Source organism: Artibeus jamaicensis, unplaced genomic scaffold (assembly GCF_021234435.1).
Source record: "Artibeus jamaicensis isolate MK-2021 breed Jamaican fruit bat unplaced genomic scaffold, CSHL_Jam_final scaffold_474, whole genome shotgun sequence".
NCBI classification, from domain to species: Eukaryota; Metazoa; Chordata; class Mammalia; order Chiroptera; family Phyllostomidae; genus Artibeus; species Artibeus jamaicensis.
This window is the reverse complement of record NW_026522046.1, coordinates 28,404,620-28,429,043: the sequence shown is the minus strand read 5'-3', so window position 1 is coordinate 28,429,043 and position 24,424 is coordinate 28,404,620. Positions and strand designations below refer to the sequence as shown.

The 24,424-nt window shown below is 40.7% G+C and overlaps 1 protein-coding gene across 4 annotated transcripts in view; it reads left to right on the top strand.

Moving 5' to 3' along the window:
* Nucleotides 1-24,424, top strand: part of MME (membrane metalloendopeptidase) — a 91,348-nt gene that overhangs the window by 21,032 nt on the left and 45,892 nt on the right. For all 4 annotated transcript variants that reach the window (XM_037134431.2, XM_037134433.2, XM_037134434.2 and 1 more), the window contains exons 4-8: nucleotides 11,425-11,586; nucleotides 12,541-12,621; nucleotides 12,708-12,803; nucleotides 12,925-13,043; nucleotides 15,173-15,238. In XM_037134431.2, the coding sequence (XP_036990326.2) occupies nucleotides 11,425-11,586; nucleotides 12,541-12,621; nucleotides 12,708-12,803; nucleotides 12,925-13,043; nucleotides 15,173-15,238 (524 nt within the window). The remainder of the gene's footprint in view (nucleotides 1-11,424; nucleotides 11,587-12,540; nucleotides 12,622-12,707; nucleotides 12,804-12,924; nucleotides 13,044-15,172; nucleotides 15,239-24,424) is intronic.

Sequence of the window (24,424 nt, the reverse complement as noted above, 5' to 3'; positions counted from 1 at the left end):
TCCCCTCTTAGTGACTCATTTCTGCTCCTCTTTAATGAAGCCCCCATGCTCTCCTTCCCTGGGATGCAAGAAGGAGAGGCGACACTAGTGAAGTGTTGCCGATTTTCAACCGTCAATGTCTAAGGCTCCTCCATCCCTGGTTGCTTCACCCATAGCTCATTCAAATTCCCCGGGTCAGCTCACACATGCAAGCATCAGTTAGTTCGTAGAAGCCTGCTGCAAATGGCTCCTTACAAATGGCTCCAGATGATCCATAAAGTAGAAGTTTTACTTGTCAGCTGAATACTGGATATGTTTGGGAGCTGAAATGTGAACTAACAACCCCTCACTTCTAGATACAGTTGCATTAGAGGAGTTCATGTGCATTATGAAAGAAACAGCCTTCTCTCAGAGGAAAACTTACAAGCTCTGTGAAAGCAACTATTATGTCCGTTTGTCTACCATGGTATACTCAGTTCTGAATAATACTGCACATAGAGGGGCACTGAAAAATATTCGTCACTATGAAATAAAAAGTTTCACTCTTCTTGTGTTCCAAAAGCAACAACTCTTTTTGGAAGAGGCAAATGATTTCACATAATCCGCTGGGCTTTCTATAGTAGAAAAGAGCTATTTATTCATTGAAAAACATAATCATGTGGAGCCAAACATTTGTGTCAACTAAGTGCTCAGTTCATCAGTAAGTGCTAAATTTAAAAACGCTCACTAGGAAAGAGCCCATTTTACAATGTGGACCTCATTTTAGGCAGCATTGGAAAGGCACCACTAACCCAGTGGTGCTCCTGCTGATCATTTTCCACCACTCCCCAACCACACCGGATGCAAAGGAGAAGGAAGTGTTGAGTTACTCTCAATAATTACATACTATTGAAGTTGACATGATTAGTCTTATTCAATAGTGTCATCCAAAATAACAAAATGTTTCAATGGGAGAAACGTGGACATGTAATCTGCACCCTCTGTAGACACATCTGCCAGTGTCTGGGCAGCTGGGGATCCCCCTGAGAAGGTTGCTAAAGATGCAGTGTAGCCTTTTCATAACTTTCCATATATTTCCTTCAAAAAACTAGATTGTTCATTAGCACTCTAATCAAAACACAGCCCTGATAACTAATTTTAAGTGATACATTGCATTTAAATTGCAGTTTAACTTCTAATAGCTTTTTTGCTAGCAAAGAATCTTTTAGGATTCAAAATGCAAATTGGACCTGAAAAAGGGAAATTATTTTTAGACTTATGGCACCTCAACTTAACGGTAACAAAGTTCTTTCATTTACTAGCAGAATATGTTTTCGGTTGTGAAAGCTGGAGGAACCCCTACTAGAGGAAAATGTTGGAGGAAAAATGTTGACTGTCCTCTCTTAGCTGTGAGTCATTCATTTAAATAGACTATGAGATAAGGCTGACGAATTTCACTAGTTCAGGGAAAACCAACTAAGGATCATTATTGTGGGTCCATTAGAATCAGTATTTCTGTGATTATCTCAAGAAGTTTTAAAATCCAGGGCCAAATGAGGTGGAAAAAAATTCGGGTAGTTACATTCATGTTGTGGGCCAATTAAAATTTTAATTGAGCATCAAAAAAGTACAGTGGTTTTTGCATAATTTAATTTGGATTCTCACCCTCTTGTTGTTATTTGGAGTATGGCAGCACGACATTGTAGAAAAGACATCAGCTTAAAATTAGACCTGGGTACGGTCTAAACTCAGATTGGTGGCCTTGAGCATGTAGGTACTCTGTAGGTTTTCTTCAAGTAGAGGTAATGTGTCCTACATTACAGAGCAGTTATAAGAAGGAAAAATAATTAAAACCAACATCATAGTTAAGAGCTCAGATTCTGACCACCAGGCTGCTCAGGGTTAAACCTCAGCTTTGTTAACTACAGCTTTAATAACTATGTGACTGTGGGTACAGATTCCATACTTTCAATTTCTACATCTCTAAAACAGCCACAAAAATACAGTTACCAGAAAGAGTTACATGTTAAAGAATTTAGAAAAGTGCTTCTCATTACTGACATATGTCAAACATTGACTTCATCATTGTTTCCATCATTACATAAGTTTCTTTGGCTGAACCGAAATGAAAAATTATCTGGTTAACATTCTATATGTAAATCTGTTCATCTGTAAATCTGATAGTGAATGGATTCTTAAGAACTATTTATAGGCTTCTGTCTGTGTGTGTGCATATGCATTTAAGGTAAATTGGTCCCATGCATCTAAGAAATTTAATTATAAACTGATTATTTCTCAAACTAGAGCGCACAAAAAATAGCTCTCCTTTGTTGAGATTTGAAGCTCTGCAGAATAAATTCCCTGTGTGCTTCACAATTTCCCTCAAACTTACTTGTGTAAATCCACAGTTTTTGAACACTCTCATAGTGATGGCTTTTCTTGGTGCTGACAAATGAGAGAGGTCTAAGACTTGACCTTGCCTTAATTGAAACTTAACCGGAGGTCGACAGAGAATGAATTAAATCAACTCACAGTCCATCACATTCAGTATCAGGTATTGCCCCGCCCCACCTCCAACCTTTCCTTCCAGGAGGTACCACAGAAACAATCAGGGGAAGGAGACATCATTTAAAAGTGAGGAGTGGATTGTGGAAGAATGCAGAATGCTTGCAAGAAAGCCATTTGGTTTTTATTAGCATTGGTCTGTGTGCTTGCTAATTTTCAGTCATTTTCTCTTTAGGAATGGCCCCCCAGATTCTAGTTCCCCACATTACTGCCTTTGGAATGGATTCCTTTGCGACCCATTGTGATTACATTGCATTTTCTTTGTGTTCTTTCAGAATGTTCTGACTTTGCCCTAATTTTGGTTGGGGGATGGTGGGAGGAGGGTGCAGCGGGGATATGAGGTCGGCGATATTTTCAGAATGTTGTCAAAGGAGGTTTTTAAATTATAAAAAATTGCCTAGTAAGAAATATCAGGCTTAGTGTCTACTAATAAAGCAAACGTTTAGGACAGAAGATTGGATTGGAAATGGGTGTCCTAAGGTCTTCCCAAGAAGATTTGCTCCTGGTGCCTCAACATTTATCTGACCTCTCCTAGACACTTCCAGAACAGCCATAAGCCAGACTGATTAGAGCGATTTTAAGAGACTGGAATGAAAATGTTGTGTGGTTGAGGTCAAAAGGCCAAGTGCTTCAGTCGAGTTGGAGAGAACAAGCTGAAAACAGTTTTGCTCCCACACCGTTCCCTAAAGCTTGCTACCTCGATGCAGAACAAGGACAGTCAGTGAAGAAATTCTGCGGTGGATCCAGATATGGGGCGCATGTGTTGTAAATAGAAGCTTAATCTGCGTAACATGTTTGACACTAAAATACATTGTGGCCAGTTTTTAAAATGCAGTAAAAATTGAGAAAGAAATTATTTGCATGCCATTTCCATTTAACTTCATTGCCTTTTTGGTACATTGTCTTGGATATTTCAAAAAGCCTGAAACCAAAAATGGACAAAAGCATAAAAGATCCTAATTATTTGTGAATTTGCTAATTTGCCTCCTGGCTAAAATGCTAGGGAATCCCAAATTCTGTCTTCAAGGTGCAGACACGACCAGACCGGTCAGAGATCTGAGTTGCCTTGGACACATGGGTACCCGGCCGAGGTCCAGTGTGAAGACTGTAAACAGGAGTCCAACTCTGGGTCTATTTTGGGTCACATTCTTAGGCTTTTTTTGGAGGGTGGTTTCCCTGCTTAAAGTGTCTCCCAAAGCAGAGTGCTGAGTGATGTCCAACATTCTGAAGCACAGACAGGCTGTGATGCACCTTACAGAGAAAAGGCAAGTGTTAGACAAGCTGAAGTATCATGTGTAGTGCTACTTGTTGTAAATTCAATGTTGATTAACTAATGACATGTATTAAATAAGATGTCTTTAAATGAAACAGAAGCACATAAAATATGATTGTGTTTTGATCGACTGACGGAAGTGTGTGATCAAACGCTCATATGAATCTAATCTTGTGTTTCCCCAAAGATTCAGTATTTGCTAATTTAGTGTTAGTAGTGACTTTAGAAGAAAACTCTAGTGAATAATGAGAATTGTGCCTCTGTATTTTGTAATTCCCATGAATTACATTGCATTCTCACTAGAAAATATCAATGACCTATTAAGGTGGAACCCACATTAAAGCAAGTTAAACCCACAGAAAAAAGTGCTACAGCACAAAGCTTTATGCTGTCCAGGTGCTTTACTGACAATCTCCCCAGAAGTGCTTCGCACATGCAGAACTTCCTTTAGAACATACACACACGCGGGACCAGAGAACGAGCCTCCAGGGAACAAACACATATGAACGTTGAAATATTTGTTGTGTACCTGTGTGTACGCACAGGCCCCGGGAAGAGCCCTGAGACTAAAAAACTACCTCTGTAAGGGGAGGGCAGGAAAAAAACTAAGAAACAGGCTGACGACTGCAACATTACATCACGAGTGTAGTGAGGAACTCAGGCGTGTGTGGCTCAGTGTATTGAGTGCTGGCCTGTGAACCAGAGGTCGTCAGTTCGATTCCCAGTCAGGGCACGTGCCTGGGTTGTGGGCCAGGTCCCCAGCTGGGGGCATGTGAGAAGCAACCACACATTGATGTTTCTCTCCCTCTCTTCCTCCCATTCCCTCTAAAAGAGTAAAATCTTTTTTTTTTAAAGTGTAGTAAGGGAACTTACCTATGAAGTGCTTTTGGAGGTGGCAAGACAGAGTGGCTGCCCTCTGTGCCCATGGTGGGCGCCGAGGAATCGTACAGAATGGCAGAACCGGTAGGACCAGTGTGTGGTCTGCCCCAGATAAGGACAAACTGCCTTATGTGCTTGCCCAGCACAGGGCAAGGGCCAGACCCGGGGACCAGCACACTGTGGGGCCGAGGGAGAGGGTCAGTCAGAGCATCTCCGAGGCGATCTATGGAAAGCGGTCTCTGTTCTGGACTGAATCTGGCTTTGGAGTTCGGCAGTGGCTCGGCATGTCATGGAACAGTCTCTCCTTCACGGTGTAGCGCCCCAAATGCCGTTTTCAGCTAACACGCTGTTGATGTGAAGGGAAAGCCACGCACATAGACAGGAAAGGGGAGAACCTCGCAGCATGAGAGCTGTTGATCGGCAGGCCAAGGATTGTTTCCTCTTGCAGTGGACGTGGAGCGGGCTCCACTGTAGCTGGAATTCCACCCTATCTAATCATGTTCTGGCAACTTGGAGAGGGGTCTTGTCTCAAGTCTGTTACTCCTGAGCCTCTTGAGATAGAGAGAGCTCATCTTCAAGGATCGGAAAGTGAAGCTCCACAAAAATGTTTCTTAAGCCAAGTCTTGACCAAGTCAGAATCGATCAGAGAAGCAATTCTGAATATAGTACAGTGTCGGCTACAGTAATGCACACCCCCTGCCCCCCGCAAACCAGACCCATTGTTCTTTGTGGTTTTGGGGAGAAGAGGGCATGCGGGTAAAATCTAAGAGACCTCTTCACCTTTAGGTGCAAGGAGCCCTCCTCGGGGCTCCTCTAAGACAACGGAAGATGGAAGAGAGGCATTTTCCATGCACCAAACAGCTCCAGCACCAGAGGGAACCAGATCGCGGATGAGGTCTGGGGCAGGAGGCTGCGGAGCAAAGTCAGTGTAGCAGAGTGGAGGTCTGAGGGAAGTGGGCTGGTGCAGGGTCGCAGGTGTGGCTTCCGGTGAGGCTGTGCTGGGGACTCCCGGAGACTGAAGTACACTTATACCTGTGGGCTGTCATGATGTGAGCCCATTCACGCTTACAGGCTGGAATGGCGAGAAGAAGTAAGCCTGATTCATCTAAAGATGGTCCCCAACTGGAACCATCTATACTTTCTAATATTGGGTTTATTGCTTTTATTTTCCATGTTTCTCTCTTGTTTGAGCTGATTGTTCTCTCCTGACTCAGAAGCCCTTAAAAAATGCCTGGACCGCCTCTAAGATTGTGGTTTAATCCGGGGGGGGGGGGTGGATCCTGAGTACCTGTATACTTAAAAGACTTCTAAAATGATTCACAAGGTTAACTAGAGTTGAAAAAGTAGGCCTAATAATATCACTGAGATTTCTCACTCTTCCTAACCCAGTGTATTCTGTGCCAGGAGAGGTTAGGCAGAAATTGCTCACATGTCCACCTCAGGAAGATGTACCTCCAAATGTGATTTTAAGTAGGAATGGCTTCCATACCACTTTCCTGTCTGCCTACCCAATGTGAAGAATTCATTTGTTCTTCTCCCTTTCCTTCCTCCTGGTCACTACAGCCCCTCAGAGTTCTGAAGCTTTCTCCTGCCTTTGACCCAGCACTAGTGGCTGATGACAAGGTTGACTTTGGGAAGGATTGTAGCTGTGGCCAGGAGAGTGTGCAGGGAGAAGAGGCAGTAAAGAAAAGGGCAAGGCAGGGAAAGGGGGGAAAATTGGGAAGGGATGGAAAAGAAGAAACCACAAGTTACTGCCTCTCATGTGTTCTCAACTGCTGTATCCACAGTATGATGGGAATAAGATGAGCTCAGAGCCACAGATACCCAAGTGCAAGTCCTGGTGCACCATCATTTACTAGCTGTTTAATTTTAGGAAAGTTACTTAGTCTTGAATAGTTGTCCTCCACCTCCTTATCTATGGAGAATACATCCCAAGACCCCCAGTGAATTCCTAAAACTGCAGATGAGTATCAGATCCTATAGATACTATGTTTTCTATATATATAATGTATATTATTATATAATATATAATGTATAATGTATATATATATATATATATATATATATAAATACACATACAAACACACAAAACCTTTTTACTTAAAGGGAGAACTTTACGGCTTCTCTTTGGCATATCTGAATTGCCAGCATCACTATTCTTGCTTTGGAGCCATTGTTCAGTTAAATCAGGGTGACCTGAGCACTGGTCAACAACACAGTGGTACCTGGACAGTCAGTCTGATAACTGACTTGGCCACTGAGCGGCAAAGGGTAGGGAACACATGCAGCATAGATATGATGGACTAAGGGATGATCTGGGAGAGATGGAGCAGGATGATGCGAGGTTCATCATGCTACTCAGCACAGTGTGCAACTCAAAACTTACAATCTGTTTATTCCTGGAATTTTCCATTTAATATCTATGGACTATGGTTGATGGCAGACAACTGGAACCATGGAAAGCAAAACCTCAGGTGAAGGAGAATACTGTACAGCTAAAAAGTGCTGATCCTCGGGAATTCGAAACAGGGGTGATTTCAGCACCCCACACATTCCCCAGCTTATACCGCATCCTCTAATCCATGCCCACACATAGACCCTTGGTAATGAATACAGTAATTAATAACTTCCCAGATGCAGGTTGAGCTTGTTTTTAAATCCCCATAGTTAAATAAGTTGGGAGAATGTTACAAGAAGATTAGTTTGGAAAATAATGGTGTGTCATTTATTATCAGCCTAGAACATTCAGAATTGTCAGTCACAAGAAATAAGCTCATTATTAATAGGTTACTTGTCTTGTCTTTATGTGACTATTTTCTTAAGTTAAAAATAAACTGTTTTCTTGTTGCAAAAGCAGGACATGTTCATCTAATACAAATTGGAAAATAAAGATAAATAAATAATACAAAATTGAACACACTCATAATCCCTCCACTCAGATATAACTGCTATAAATGCCCTTTTGACTTTCTGGGCTTTTATACATACTTTTAAAAATCATGATACATTCCCTCTTTCACCCTACAAACATCTGGTCAACAGCACTCTTTTTTTTCTTTGCCTTTACTACATCCATTTTTATATCTCCTTATTAAGGTGAATAATTTTGTTTTTAAACCAAATTTATTTACTCAGAAACCACAAACTCACAGATAAGGAAACATCTGAAGAGCCCAGGTGTGGCTACCTAGAGAGGTTGAGCAATTCAAAACAAAGTGCAAAATATAAAAACAATTACAACCAGTTTGACAGTTGTGCGTCTGTTTCCTACGGGGGCCCTTCTACCCACAAGTGTACCGCTGACTTCAAAGAAAAGTCAGCACAGAGGAGGTCCGGAGGATAAGGTGCAAAACCAGAATCAGACCCACGATAAGAGATTAAAGGAAGGTTGATCAAAGACCCAGCATAAAAGTGCTAGCCCATGACTTGCCTTGGCCCATGGCCCCAAAATATTCATCAGAACCCAGAGCTCTCTTTGAAGTGATTGGAAGCGCCCGTGCCCAGATGAGCATTCTGGCCAAAGGGAAATTTAAAAAGGGGGCACAGGAAGGAGTTTGCAGAGTTGCTTCTTCCTATCTCCCGTCTGCATATCCCTCACAAATTGTTTGAATGCTGCCTCTTTGATTTGCTGTCCAGATGTAAGCAGTGTAACTGTGCTGGGTGTAGAGTAAGGAATTCAGCCTCAGAAGAGAAGGATCATCTTTTTTTTTCCTTGTGGGAGACGCAGGAATAACAGATCTGCACCCACCTCTCCTCCTTTTTGTTCAGAGTGTTCCAAAGGGCATGTGGTTTTTCCAAAGAGGCAGTAAGACTTGCTCACTCTACTAATTCATTGCTTGTTCACTGCTCTCCCAACTGGGAACTTACTCCTCTTTGAGGTGTTAGGACATAACCCATTCATTTTCCCAGAGAACAAAAGAAAGTAGAAGCACTTCCCAAATGGCAGGAACCTTTACAACATTCAGGTTAAATCTGTAAAAGTGTTTTGAAAGACAGTGTTACATAAAATTGCTTAAAATGTATGCTTAGAATATCTTTAGTTAGCACTTCTTTCGGGCTCCAATTTTCTGGTTTTTCACTTTACGTGATCATCTTCTATGTATTCAGGATCTTTATTTTCACTTCCCCTGCTATCATATCCTCATTTGCTTACAAGTTGGATGGAATTACTTTTTCTATCCACCTCTTTTAAATCAGTTTCCTGATCTGTACCTGAGGTTTCGGGTTTTCACAGGCAGGGCTGGGTGGAGCACCAAGTTAGGCTCAGTGACGCAGAACTGGGCTGTGCGTTTCCTTCTTTACCGGAACCACGGTCCAGGGGAGGACACAGTGAATTTTCCAACAGCAAATGGTGAACATGAAATTTCTAAATGTGAAAAGCATAAAGCAAGGATATATATAGTAGGAGCCGAGGCAACATGGTCAAAGGTGCAGAAGCAGAAAACGAGAAGGTGTTTCACAGCAGAAACTCAGTACATTCATTTAATTGAGGCAGTGGGCTCTTGCAAGAGAAGAATGATAGAGAAGTATCACTAGATATATTAGGGTTAGAATATGTGGAATCTGGATTTTATTATGAATGGGAAAGGATTATATTAAAAACCTGAGAGTGGAAAATTGTGTGCCAAATTGTTACGACAGTTCATCTGACAGGCCACAGGATGGGTGGGTGGGGTGGAGAGAGGCTGGGGGCCTCTCTGAACTGGAAGGAGGGAAGGGCTCTGGAAAGCCTGAGACGGTAACTGGTCTGATGTGCAGGAGTGGGGCAGGGGAGTGTGGGCAAGGAAGGAGTTATAGGACTCATAGATGCCTGAGGAACGTCATCACACAAACATACCTGCACACCTTCTACTGAGGTCCTAGGGGATGGGAATACCATGAGGTTAGGTTAAGTTCATCATCAGAGTGGTTGTGAAGACAGACTAGGTATCCACAACAAGAAACCCAAAGTAGCTTTACCTGAGCACTAAAGACTGAGTGAGGCCATGAGCTCTTAGAGAAAGAAAAGTTCCCTAAAATTTAGAGTAATGGAAGCTTCAAAAAAGAGGTGAGACAGAGCTGAACCTTGGGTAGTGGGTAGAATTTGGGGAGAATGGGAGGAGGAGCTAAAAGGGCAAGGTGGGTGGAGGTGGGGGAGAAGCAAAGGCATGGGGTGAGGAAACAGGGGTCCGAGGCACACGGAGCAAGTCCATCTGGTCGGAGCAGGAGTTTGTATAGAATGCAGAGAGGGAAGAGGGGAAGTTGGAGAGACTTCTGATTGGTCTAGTAAAGATTTAGAGGCCAAGCTAAAGAGTTGTAATTTAATGTAGGTGATGTCAAGCCACTGACATTCGAGTAAGGGAGTGGCTGGTGCAAAAGGGTATTCTGGGAAGTTTAACCTGTGAAGGGAGTGTAGAAAGTATAGATATAGGGAGGTGAGACTAGCAAAGTAAGGAGTTGGGTGACTCTAGACAGAAGAGAATGAAGGTGTAAACTAGGTTGATGTGGATCATGGAAAAATTATAGAAGAGAGACAAAGTTGTTACCAATAAACCCAGAGGCAAGGGAGTAATGGAGTTTGACCCAAGGTTTTTAACATGGGAGGCCGTGAAAACAATTGCCCTGTATATCAACATATAAAAGTCCAGGGAGAACTGGACTGGAGGCAACCCGGAGACACAGAGCTTCAGACAGCAGCCAAGCAAAGGGTCCAGAAGGTGGTTACTAGTGGGGGCCTGAGGCTCAGCTGGAAAACAGACTTACCACTCCAAGGGGAACAATTCCACACAGTGAAGCAATTGTGTGTAGTTTTAATTAAATAATTTATTTAGTCAGGGAAGTACTTTCAAAATCTCATTTGGGAACCTGCACTCTCTGGACACAGATGAATTCTCAATTGCTCTTTTGTTTTCCTTGCAAAACAGTTCACCTTGTCTGAGAAAGACTGTGGCGAGAGCAGGGGAAAGGTTTCTCTCACTATTCCAGGTGTAGAAATTATGGGCATCGGGCCTTCTGTACCTCATATTCTTCCCATCAGTGGTAATAATTCATATTTTATGTGTCTCCCCACCAGTTGCAGTACCTAGCACAGTCAGTGTTTTGTATATTGTAAGCACTCAGTGTTGGTGGATTTGCATTTTCATCACAGTTCTCAAAGATAAAAGAATGGACATAAGAAAAACTAACAAGAGTACAGCCAATTTTATAATGACAGCATCTACATAAACATGCAAATTTGATGTCAGATTTAAATTGCAAAAATTTTGTAAGCAAGGGTCAAGAAATAATAAATGTAGCTTCAGATATGTACTAAAATGACAAAAACCCATTAACAGTCCTTCATCCCTTGGAGTTTGAAAGACATTCAAAAGTCACGACACCTGGAAGAACTATGTGGGCAGCTAAAATTGTCAGAATGAAGAGTGACCTTGTGTTAAGCCCAAGCCCATCCAAAGCAGATATGTATGTGTGTGTATATATATATAAAGTCTCAAATAGAAACCACCAAGAACCAAAGTTACTTGGGGAACAGGGTGATATGGAGAATTCCAGCCCAGACCTTTCAGGAATAAAACCAATCAACTGTACTAAAGGGAGACTATACTTAGATAATATCCATCATCCTACCCTGAGTTGAAAAAGAAGCATCAAGCCAGTTGACTTGCTCTTAAAGGGGAACTAAAGGGGAAGCAGCATGCTTTTCCCCGCCCTTCCAAACTACTCAAGAAATACCCTCTTTGTTTTACCTTGTCCTTTGTCTGGTCTTTCAGCTGCTCGACTCATCCAGAACATGGACACCACCGTTGAGCCGTGTTCAGACTTTTTCAAGTACGCCTGTGGAGGCTGGCTGAAACACAACATTATTCCTGAGACCAGCTCCCGTTACAGTAATTTTGACATCTTAAGAGATGAACTAGAAGTCATTTTGAAAGGTTAGTGAAATTTGCGTCTGTGCATCAAAGATTTCTCTCTTCATCTATCTATTTTTTGAGGCACAGCCCTTGGCTATTGTGGGTCACACTGCACACACAGGATTAGAGTCAGTCATCCCTGCAGATTTTGTGGACCACCATCTAGTCCCATTGAGGCTGGAAGACACTGAATTGGAGATGCTGGCATCTCTTGGCATGCCTGCTTCCATGTGGAGGCACACAAACCATAAGCCCTGTTATCCCTAAAGATGGCATTGTTATGCTGTTATACAGAAAAAAAGTGAAGTGATTTCCACTAACCACTCCCTCCTTGGTCTTCCCACCATGGCCCTGTGATGAAGACGTTGGAAGACATTCCTAAGACTCGCCTTCCCAGAGGGGTGTATTGGTTCTGACCCAGCTGAGACACTCTCCTGGGAAACTGAGAAAGTCGTGTCTAGTCCCTACTGTCCATCCTTTGTTCTTTTCCTCTGGAAGTTACTTTGAGAAAACAAGGTTTCCTATTTTCTAACATCCAAACAAGTAAAACAATTCATTTTATTTGGAGCATGAACAGTGCAATCACACGAAGAGAATTATTTTTCAGCCATCAAGAGGAGTATCATATTAAATTCCAAATTCCTCCGTATTCTTACTTGTTTTCTTTTTAATCTCAATTTGAAACCAAAGTAACTTATCTGTGGCAAAGCAGTACACATCACGGTTCAAAAAAAAAAAAGATAATCTAGTCCAAAACACTTTCATGTAACTTGGCTGATGAAAGTAACTCCCCGTTCTGCACTAGGAATGGTGATGAGGTGAGGGGTTTGGTTTTTCCCGTAGGGTTTTGGCATGCGAAGGGAGTGAGCGTACATACAAAGAAGCAAGTTTGTTACTGAACCTATGCTGAAAATGTTCATTACTGCTGCAGATGAGCAATTACACTGATGCTCTTTCTTAAATGCTCCATTTCAGATGTTCTGCAGGACCCCAAACCTGAAGATATAGAGGCAGTGCAGAAAGCAAAAACGCTGTACAGATCTTGTGTAAATGAATGTAAGTGTGCCTCATTGTGTTTCACTAACAGTGTGCTAGAACGTGCACAGACGTCTTAATACATTTGTTTTCATTGCTTTCGAAAGCTGTTATCGATAGCAGAGGTGGAACGCCTCTACTCCAAGTGTTACCAGATATATATGATTGGCCAGTAGCCACAGAAAACTGGGAGCAAACACATGGTAAGGTAGTTTTCCTTCTTTTTTAAAAAAATAATTTCCAATAAAATTTACATTATTATATTATGCTGTCATATTATGCACTAAAGCTTCTAAAGATGTACTTTACCTTGTATTGCTTCAGGTACTTCTTGGACAGCTGAGAAAGCTATTGCTCAACTGAATTCTAAATATGGAAAAAAAGTCATTATTAATTTTTTTGTTGGCACTGATGATAAGAACTCTACGAACCATATAATTCACGTAAGTTTCTGTGGCTGTCAGCCAAAGTTACCTTTAAATTGTAATAAAACTTCCACACACATGGTTGTTGTTGATATTGAGAAATAATGCACATTTTCATTTGAATTACACGGGCAAGGTGGCAATAAATTCCTGCTCTGTCCCTGATATCTAGATTCTCAATTTTGAAAATATATTCTTAATGCTGTATTTTAGACATTCATCTCTCCTTTATGGTTTATTTATTTTGGATACCTCTCCTTTTATAAAACAAATAAGAAATGAAAGACATCAGGCCCCTCCCATTTAGAAAAAGTGCCTGATTTCTCTGTATGTTCCTGACAGAAAAGTGGGCTGGTTTACGTAGTAATGCAGTCTGGAAACCAGAAATTCCTAATTGCTTCCAAAGAGAACATAGAGAAAGAAGTTTTGAACACAGTTTTGGTTCTTGCTAAAGAATGTCTGTACTTTTTTTTCTCTGTTAAGGTAAATAAGATGCCACTCTTTTCAAATGGCTTTGTCAGATTTTTTTTTAATGTAAGCCATTCATTTAGGTTTATCTAAGGTGTCACCTAAAACAAGATTTATACTTAAGGAGTGTGTTTGGAACAGACTAAAAAATGTATAAAGCTTTTATTTACTCTCCTGTAAAAGAAACTAAACCAAAAGTTGCAGGTCACAGAATCACATTTGCGTCACTACCACATAAATCTTCATGGTCAGTCATTTAAAATTATGGAAAACGTTGAACCCAGCTCTCTTTCACAGTGGACCTTCTCCTCCCTTCCTCATTTCTTTCCCTGGGCTGTTAAATGCCAGCATCCTGTGCGATCATCATGAGGTCGATTGTGTTTTTTAAAGAAGGAGTAGAGCTCTTCTCGTAGAGATGTCTTCTGGCTTTTCCCACGCCAACCCGCTGCGTGATGTTTCTTTTGTCCTGACCTGGTTCTTTCTTCCTGCTAGGATTCTTGCTTTAACCCATAGATGCTCAGGTTTGGCCCTGTGCCCATCTTCTTCTTTTCTTCAAGGGCTCAAAATATTTTATTATTAAATAGTAAACCAAGAAATATTAAATAATAAGCCAAGAAATATTTATTACTAAATGGTAAACCAAGACTATATCAAACCATTTAGTTGAACATCAAAGACATTTGACTTCAAAGTTTCCCCTGTAGCCCTGACCAGTGTGGCTCTGTGGTTTGGGCATCATCCAGCAACACAGAAGGTCACCTGACTGACTCCCAGTCTGAGCACATATCTGGATTGAGGGATCAGCCCCTGGTCAGGGCGTGTACAAAAGGCAACCAACCCATGTTTTTCTTTCACATCAATGTGTCTCTCCCTGTCTTTCTCCCTCCCTTCCCCTCTTTCTAAAAATGAATGAATAAAATTGTTTTTAAAAGTTTCCCCTGCACCCATCTTCTTACCATGCAGTGCAATCTCACAGGGCTGTGAGCATGTCCAGGTAGCTCCCTCTGTGTATGGAGTGACCTGCACACCACAGAGCAGACCTGAGGTTTGTCTTTCACATGCTCAGGGGGCAGCAGAGTCTGCTGAAGTCCAGAGCAGGGCAGCTTTTGAGAGAACCAATGAGGCATCTTCTCTATCCCCCTAGGTTGGGGGATCTCAAAAAAATCTCTGGAAAGATTCCACTAGCTAAAAATTCTATACGTACCACCGAGGTTTTCCACCTCCTAGTTCTACTGCATCCCAGTTAAGGGTGTGAGTAGAAGACAGTGTCCCTCAGGGGTGCATATTATAGAATCACTGGAAGCGGGGTGTCTTGTAAATGTGTAATGTAGAACCTCCTCAGTCCTAGATTCTCACATGTTTTTGTTCACCTGCACCTTCTATTCTGCATTAAAATCCTTCCCAGTGTATTTCCTATTCAAGTTTTCCTTGTTTTTTCTCAAATATCTGTGACACAGTCTCCCAGACTACCTAACTACCCATCAGTTTAATACTTTGAAGTAGTATGAAAACCATTTCCTAATTATATGTCCACTCAGTGTGTGATCATCACCCTTATAAACAGCAAGAGAGCACTTGCTGTTTATAAGGTCTTGCTCACACGTAGATAGGCATGCTGGTGTTTGGGAAACTGTTCCATATCAACTGGTTCATTTTCTTCTTTTGTATATTTTTCGTAGATCGACCAGCCTCGACTTGGCCTCCCCTCCAGAGACTATTATGTATGCACTGGAATATATAAAGAGGTAAAAAAAAAAACTTAACAAAATAAAACTACAGAATCATCTGTCCAGCAACAGGTGTAAACTTATAATTAATGAAAAAGACTAAGACCAAATATGTGCTCTTAATGTTCTTTACTCTGGACAGATACTTAATATCACACACAATAGTGAGCTCCCTTTGATAGAATGAATATTCTCAACAGAATGAATGAAGATGTTTTTAAGGAGACTTGCAATCCTTTATTTGTATCTTGATTTTTAGTATCTGTCTGTGACCCATTTTGAAAAGTCATTTTTTAATGCTTTATTCCCCTATAAACTGGATCATTTGAAAAATGAACAGATTAATCATGGTCTAGGGCAATACCAGTGAAGAGTAAGGAATGGTCCAGTATGAGACACATCAAAGTCTGTAGCACCAGAGCCCTCCGATTTGACCTTGGGAGGACTACCTAGAGCATCAGGTACAGACACACCTTTGCAGCCACCCTCTGGCTTTTCCATTGGTCAGCTCGCCAAGGGCTGTCATGCCTTGCAGAACTGCTAGACGGTCAGCAAGGTGTACTTCTTTCCATCCCCTGGCTTCCCTTCCTCAGGCTGATGTTTCCATGCTCTTGCTTGTTGATGTAAAGGAACAACAGAAGACAGCTTGGAAATGTGGTACATTATTGAATATTTGAGGAAGGTGTTGGTTCTGTGACTGTTGTCTTCATAAGTCAGTTAAGTTTCCCTTTGATGATCCTAAAGGGTCACAGGATAATGGTGTGGCTGAAATCAGCCCCTAGTTAAAATTATTAGCTAAATATGTCTATGCTGAGTATGTATTTTGTGTCATTAAATGTAAATAACATGGAATAAATCCACCGCAAACTAACTTTTTTGAGTGGCTACACAATAGTGAAATAAAGGTAAATATGTATTATACAAGGTCACAACAGCACCATCACATGGGTGTGGGATTTGAGTTCACCGCAGTCCAGTTACTGTGTGGGTTGCAGCTATTGGTTTTCTCAGCTGTCCAGCTGCTTCCTATTGCAGAGCCAAGGGTGATGAGGAATTTGGGCTCATTATGCTACACTTTCATCATCATCTCCTGGAATGTTTTTCATGTTTAGAGTTATGTCCTAAAACCAAAGCAATTTTTTTTCAATCGTAAAAAACACATTTTTTTTTCACATTTCTGATACCTGGCAGTTGGTGTACACATTTGATGTGCTGAGTTTTCTTATTTGTTGTTGTTCTTCCAGAAAGCTGTTAAGATGATGGTGTGTTTGTGCATTTTACATCCAATGCTGTCTCATAGTTGAGAACAGGTTACAAACTAGTAATCATAAGCTTGAGTCTGACATAAAGGCATTTTTGCTTAACTTTAGGCTAGACCAAGCTGCCTCATGTTGCCCCCCTTTAGGTGGGTCATGTGTTCCCTAGTTTTGATCAGTTCTTGTCTACATGATTCATTGATTTATGTTTACTTCCTTGTCTCTCAGGCATTTGAGTTTGTAAATTAGTTGGGTCCTAGCTAAGCTTCAGTAACAAAGAGACCTAAAAACACCGTAGCTCCAACAAAAGAGAAATTTATTTCTATTTCCTGTCATAGTCCAAGTAGGCAGCAAGCTCAAATGAGGTAGGAAGCTCTGCTCCATGAGAATGACCAAGACCACAGCTCTCTGTGATGTTTAACCTTAATAGCGTTTTATATGAGTCTAATTGGTCAAAGTTGGTTCACCAATGCCTTATTCACATTTCAGGCCACCAGGGGAAAAAAGAGAAATTGGCAGACAAACCATTTCTTTTTATGCAAGCGATGAAGAAGTTATATACATTTCATTGGCTAAAGCATTTTCATGAGGCCACAACTAAATTTTAAGGAGGCTGAGAAGTGTAGTCTTAAGCTGGGTAGTCGTGTATATGCTTTGTTAAAACTCAGTTTGTGGTGGAAGGTTCTATTAGCAAAAGAAGAAGAGGAGCTTGAATGCTAACAACATGTAGCCGTCTCTGCCACTTCAGCTGGCAGCCACTGGTCAAGAAAATACTATATTTGTTGTCGAATAACAAAGTAGGATCAGTAATATATTGTGTTTATAGAGTTCATTGTCCCAGAACACTCAGCAAAACAGTAATAGAACCGCAGATAGAACTTGTCTATTGCTCCTTCCATTTCATCTTTCCACCTTCTTAAGAGTAGTTCTTCTTAGGAGTAGAGTTTTTTAGATGAGAAAATGATGTAGAGAACTCAGAAGCACTTACAACCTTGAAAGTTATTATCAGTCAAATTATGTGCCATCCGATGATCTGGATTAGACTAGCAAACACACAGCACCGCTGCCGTGATGGTGTCCCATAACTATGGCTGTTTGGTCACCACACTGTTTCCCACTGACCTTGGACCACAGAATACTTCTCTACCCAGTGCTCCAAATTCCAAGCAACATCCTTCCAGTTGAAGGCAGTTTGCATATGAGAAAAAATCTAATTGTCATATTGGGAATGAGTAATTACCAGAATATTTCTGTACCCTTTTCCTCTTTTAAAATCTATTCTCTCAGGGAGTGTTAGGGATAAAAGGAGTGAATTTGTTTAGGCATGCATGGAATAAAATACAATTTTTTCTTCTTTCTCTCATGATATTCACTACTCTCCCCCAGTCATTACCACCTGAAATTCCTCACATAGTTTCCTGTGCATCCCCAGCCAGCTTTCAAGTAGAAGCTAATTCTAGTTTGCCATCTACCTTACTACCTTGAGTATTTTTTTCTGTTTTACTGCTTCACAGAAAAAAAATGGTGAAAAGTTTAGAATGACAAGATAATATCTAGTGGAGAAGTTACATGGTAGAGACATTAAAAAGCAGGAAGAAATCTTCATACCAGTGTATCAGCGTATTGCAGGTCTTCCCTGGTTGTCTCACTTATTAGCTTTTATGTCTACTATTCCCTCTGCCTAGAACTTTTCATACACGTACATGCCACCTGTCCAGCCCTCTTCCTCTTCTTCTTACCCTCTAAATCTAATTTCAAATTTTGCTTCCTCCTGAAGGCCTTTCTTGGAACTTTTGATTAGATACCTCTATCTTCCTATAGTATATGGGTTTCTATATATTTTTCAAGTTAATGTTATTTTTTTCTAGAACACTGTAATCTCTGTGGAAGCAGTGCTGTATCTCACTTATCCTTTGCTTTGCATCCAGTACCCAGCTCAGTTTCTAGCCCTTAGTAATTATCACATAAATATTGTAGATTCAGTGGATAAATGGTTGAGGGGGAAGATGGCAGGGAAGAAAGAAAAAGGAGAGAAGAACCCAGTTTTGTTAGGGGTCCCTCCTAGTTCTCACCTGGATTCTTGAGCCAGTGTGAGCTCCAGTGCATCCACAGCTAAGGGAATATACTTCCTGAGCATCTTATAAACCATGTATTCTTTTTCTTCTTTTCAATCTTTGCTATAGTCAATTTGCCTGAAATATTTACATTCAGTGAGTCTCATACTTTTGCAGTCTACATTATCTTATTGAAAATAACCAAGAGATGTTTTGAAAATGGACATGAGGTCACCAACTTTGTTTTTACCAAAAAAGGTGCTGTCTTTGACTAGAGAAGCCTTGCTTCTCTGCCTTCCAGGCAATGATTTTGAAACTGTGGTGTGGAATCGGCCTCTGCACAGATGCCTCAGGAGCCGGAGATAAGGGAGAGTCACGCCCCCTCTTTGATCAAAAGCACCTTAATCTGTTCTGATTGATGTGGTTCAGTTGGTTGGGTATCATCCCACAAAGCAGAAGGTCGCCAGTTCAATTCCTGGTCAGGGCACATGCCTGGGTTGCCCAGTTGGGGTGCATGCAAGAGGCAACTGATTGATGTTTATCTCCATCTCTTTCTCCCTCTCTAAAAACGAATAAATAAAATGTTTTTTAAAGCACCATAGATCTCTTTGATAAAATCTTTCCCTGAGATCATTCCCCAGGTTCTTTCTGATCCCTCCTTATGAGTATGCAGCTCCTCCAGGAAATCATCTTCCATGGTTCTGAGACTTCATGTGAACAAGAAAGCCCATCCCACTTCACAGGAGCGTTTTTTTCACTCCTGGTACCTTAGGAATGGAATTTTTGTGTTGGGATGTGGCAATAACCTGGTAAAGTACCTTGTTTCATGACACCACCCCTAACATGAAAATAGATAATGCATTTTTTCAAGAACTATATTGCACCTTCTTCCTTTAAGACAAAACCTACTTTACTTTTGTTAAAAGGCCTTTCAGACTTATCGTGTGCTTTTATTCTGGTAGTTTTAAATGTTATATTTTGAGAAATGCATGTTGTATTCCTCTGGTTATTGTTCTAAATTTAAATACCTCAGTTCCTTTTCATTTTTTAGTACTTTACCTTTCACTTGAAGAGATGGAACGTGTCCTAAGGAAACAGAAACCCAAAGATTTATATCCTTATATTTTTTACATGACAGAGTTGTATGTTCGCTTTAATAATTAAGTTTGCTTGTGCACAGACTTTAAAAGCTAAATGTGACATTAGAGGATTTAGTCCAGCCTCTCATTTTACAATGAAGGAACAGAGAAGTAAAATGACTTGCTTAAAAGTCATAGATTAGACGATCTATGTGCTAGCCAGAAACATTCATTATAAGAAGTAGAAACCTACTCTGATTAGCTCAAATTTTGTAAGAAAAAATGCTTTTGTTTGTCTCACTTAACTGTGAAATTCTAGAGACAAACCAGGCATGGGTGGTCCCAGGGGTTCAGTCAAGTGGTCTCACCCTTTCTCATTCTCTAGGTTCTATTTGCTTTTGTGTCGGCTTCCTTCTTTAGCACTCCGTCTTCATGTGGCATCGAAGATAACCATTTGTAGCTTCACAATCCAGAAAAAAGATACTCCAGCCATCTTAACATTTAGCAATTTCTAAAAATGACCCCGATTTACCCTATCTGAGACATCTGCTCTTCCTTCAAACAACCACTGTGTCCAGGAAACTGCATCCTCTGATGAACTAGTTGGTAGTGCCAACTCATCTTTATGACCCAGGAAGGGAGACCCCTTGATTGACAGTTCTGCCAATAAAAAAACAACATAGAGGTTTCTGTTATAAGACAGAGGAAAAATAGCTACTGTCGCCCACTTTGCTGTTTTTCTGTCTCTTGGTTTTCAGTCTAGCTTTCCTTCCAGGTGGTGCTGTTTCTACAAAACACCTGAGAGCAAATCTCATTTAAAAGTATTAATTAAGCCAGCTCATGTGCATGGTACAAGTTGCCAAACAAGACTAGATAAACACCATCTTATTCAAGGAACTTATAATGTAATATTGTTAACTCTATGTTGTGTAGGCCAAATATGTGTATTAGGCAGGAGGCCATAAAGGCATCTGTGTGAATACTGTACAAATGCATACACTTAAAAATTGACGTGTCTTACCAGTTTGGATTTACCTGTGTGATTCTTCTGGTATGAAGCTCCCTTTCCCAGAAAATAAGTAGAACCTTCTAAATGTCATGGTAGAGGAGCTGTTCTCAAAATGGGTTCATCAATGAGTTTCTCATGCTGGGTCGCTCTTGTTAAAGAGATAAAACCTGATTTCTGAGGTACTCTGATTATCTGGAGATGACTTAATGACACACTGCTACCTTAAAAGATGTAACTAGTGAGATTTTAAACAATTTTATCCCTTACAAGTGTATAAATTTCCATGCTAGGAAAATAATATAAAAGATACACATTGCCCATAAAAAGTAATCAGCCCATTTATGAAATTTTAAAATGAAACTAGTCAACTACTCCCTGTGAAACAGCACTTGTCTACTGATTCACTGAAAGGAATGATGACAATAAGATTCCTTGAAAAATCACCCACTTTTAGAAGAATCTCTAAACTCAGTATTGGGGTGAACTGGAATTGGTGTCAAAGCTTCCCCTTTTTTAACCTCTTTGGTTCATCAGGCTTGTTCTTGTCTTCCTTCAAAGGAAACCTGTAGGTTGGGAACCCAAAATGTTTGACTATAATTGACTTATAGAGCTATGGTATTTATGCTCTGTGTTTTTTCTGAGGAGGTAGAACCAGCCCAAGTAGTGGGTTCCCAACCTGAAGACCACCTCGTGTGGGCCAGTGACCGGCTCTGTGTAGCCATACTTAATGTCTGCATCCACACGCCAAGAAAGTCCATCATGATTTGTTTTATTTGTGTACACATCAACAAAATTTCCATTTGAGCAGATCATTTCTGGGCTAGAAGGAATATGAGAAAACCCATGGGCCAACAGATGAGAGCCTGAGGAGGTGAGGCCAGAGTCGGAGTATGGAAGCAGTGGGATATAATGCCTAGGAACTGGCAGGCAAGAAGGATGCAGAGTCATGAAGAAATGTAGCGCTCTTAGAAAAACTGGGGACTCATAAAAAGTGAAAATGTTTTAGAAGTGAGGATAAAAGACTTGCAACATGGCCAGGGTGATCAGAGATGGAACAAGATGACCAGGAGTGTTCTCGAAGCTGGACCTACTCAGGAAAGTGCGCCAGCGGAGGTTACTGCCCTATAGGTAAGAAGGGACAAGCCGAAACTCAGTTAAACCTAGGAAGGATTTTGTCTGCCCACTTATCCAAAGTACAAGCTGAAAGAAACTGCTCTGGGCTTGGACTGAGAGCAATAGTCTGATGCCATAGGGAGTGAGTGAAACTTACTTAACATACCTAAAAATTAACTTCATTTTTTAGAACTTAACAGATATCCACTGAGCTTCTGCTGTGTGACAGTTACTTTTCTACGCAATAGGGAAAGCAGGGAAATAAGGCAGAAAATGTCCTTGTGCATATGGGACTCGTGTTCTACTGGGAAATGACAGACAATAAAGGAACAAGTTAATTTAAGGAAATAAGATAGATGGAGATAGTGGTTTCATGAAGGGAATAAAACAAGGTACCTTTATGAAGGTGAATGACTGGAGTAGGAGTAGGTAGATAATTTAGATGTCATTTTATTTGTTTAAAAAATCACTCTGGCTGCTTGGTTGACTTGAGCAAACAGATCCTCCAGGGGAAACTGCTGACCTCATTGTGTCCTTTCTGGGAACCAGGTGAGGAGGTTTCACCCAGGCCAGGTTTCTGTGTGAACAAAACAGAAAGGGACTTTTTAACTTGGGGCTTAGTGACTATGACAAGAGAATTTGGGGGGGATTGACTCAACCAAGTTTGTAAAGAAAAACTACATGCAGCTTCTGAAACACAGGCAACAAACCTTAGAAGTTAAATAATAATTTCTCATGGATCTGCAGGCTCTCCAAACAGTCCCCAGGACAGTCCACAGTGGATCCTTTTCACTCCCGTTTCTCCATCTGTGTGTCCTCGGTGTGTTCCTTCTTGTGTAACACTACTAAGTATCCCCCAGCATCAGTGGCTAGGAATAGTAGAGTTCTGGAACTTCTCAGTCACATCATGCTTCACATTATGTCAGTTTTCTCCCTGAAAAGGGGAAGGCAGAAAATTGGTAAGAGCTGGGTGTCCTTGAGTAGAATCTTTGGAAGTGAAAATCCTGGCCCACAGGTTGTTGGCACACTAGGGTACCCAAATATTAGCCAGTCTGACGGGGGCTATCTGTTCTTCCCTGGGTCTTGCTGTTAGGTTAACAAAGACTCTGAAGTTTGAAGGATGGTAGTCAAATGGCATCGCTTCCTTCCTCTTTGGCAACTCCAACAAATATCAGCTTTCGCATACAGGCTGGAGAAGGCAACTTCTCAACAGAGCTAATGAATACATATCATTGCTTGGTCCTGCAAAATGAAGATAGTTCTAATTAGAGTAATAATTCATGGTGTTGGATGTTGCTAAATATCACCTCACTGATACTGTGTAATTTAAAAACTCACAAAACTGCTATTACGGATTTTACCCAGCTGTTGTCATCTCTGAACCTGCTAGTATAAGCGCTGGGATTTACAATGTTTTATTTTTAAAGGAAGAGCTACACAGATATTCAGGTGGGTTTCTTTTTCACAGGATTCTCTATGTCAAGGCTTGAACTAAGTTGTCTTACGATTCAAAGAAAATGGCTGACTCTGGCACTTGTCCTAATAACTAATTGCTGTCTTACTCACACACCAACATAACACTGAATTTCAATTTTAAAAATATTCTGCCAGTGTACTATTTAAATGTTAAAATATGTGTTGATTAGTTTTTCCCCAAATTATGACAATTACAGTCATTTGGCATTTTATACATTTAGAAGTGGCTCAGGGATGGAAGTTAAAACCCTAAGTTGAATCACATCTTGTAGAAAGGATTTAAAAGCAGCAATAAGCCTGTGTGTTCTGACAGCTGCTACATAAATTTGGAAGCTGGGGAAGATAATCAAGATATTAAGACGTGATTTAATCAGTCACATTGGAATACTTGCCAGGTAATGAAGCTCATTAAAGGAAGCAGTGTATTCCAAGTAGCTGTAGTAAATATCCAAGGATCCCAGAAGCTAGTGCTTCCAGTTTTCTGGGAAACTTGACCAGTGCAGCAGACTAGAAGCATCATGCATCACTGTGCTTACCTTATGCCAGGTTCCATAGTCTTTAGATACATCTATACGGATGAAGATATTGTAGTAGAATCAGTTTGCAGAATCAGCGAAGTGCAAGAGAACATTGTTGTTATTGTTTAAGAAAATAATGTGATTCACACAAAGCACCCTTTGTAGAGTAAAAAAAATCTCAGTAGGTTGATATTGAAAAATTCAAATTACCATTTTCTTCATAGTCACAATCCCCTGATGAATGTAGATGAATTTATATGATCTGAAGTAGTTAATTCAAAAACACTGCATGCTTATATTTTGGAATAGTTGGTCCCATGAAGTATGAACTCAGACATATTTGTTTACTTCAAAGAGAAGCAAGAATTCTGATTACCTTTGAGTAGGAAAAGGTTAATTCAAAAACACTGCATGCTTATATTTTGGAATAGTTGGTCCCGTGAGGTATAAACTCAGACATAATTGTTTACTTCAAAGTGAGCAAGAATTCTGATTACCTTTGAGTAGAAAAAGAATAGGATTGTCATGAATACTAACAAAATCATTCTATTATCCAGTACCTTAGTAATTAGATTTGTATATAGACTCATGGGTGAAAACGAGTTTGTTTTATTGAGCATCAAATCCATAGATAGAGATGCTAGCTAGACAGCCCCTGAATCACAGAGTATCCATAGAAGAAGGAGCCCTCTCCCCAGG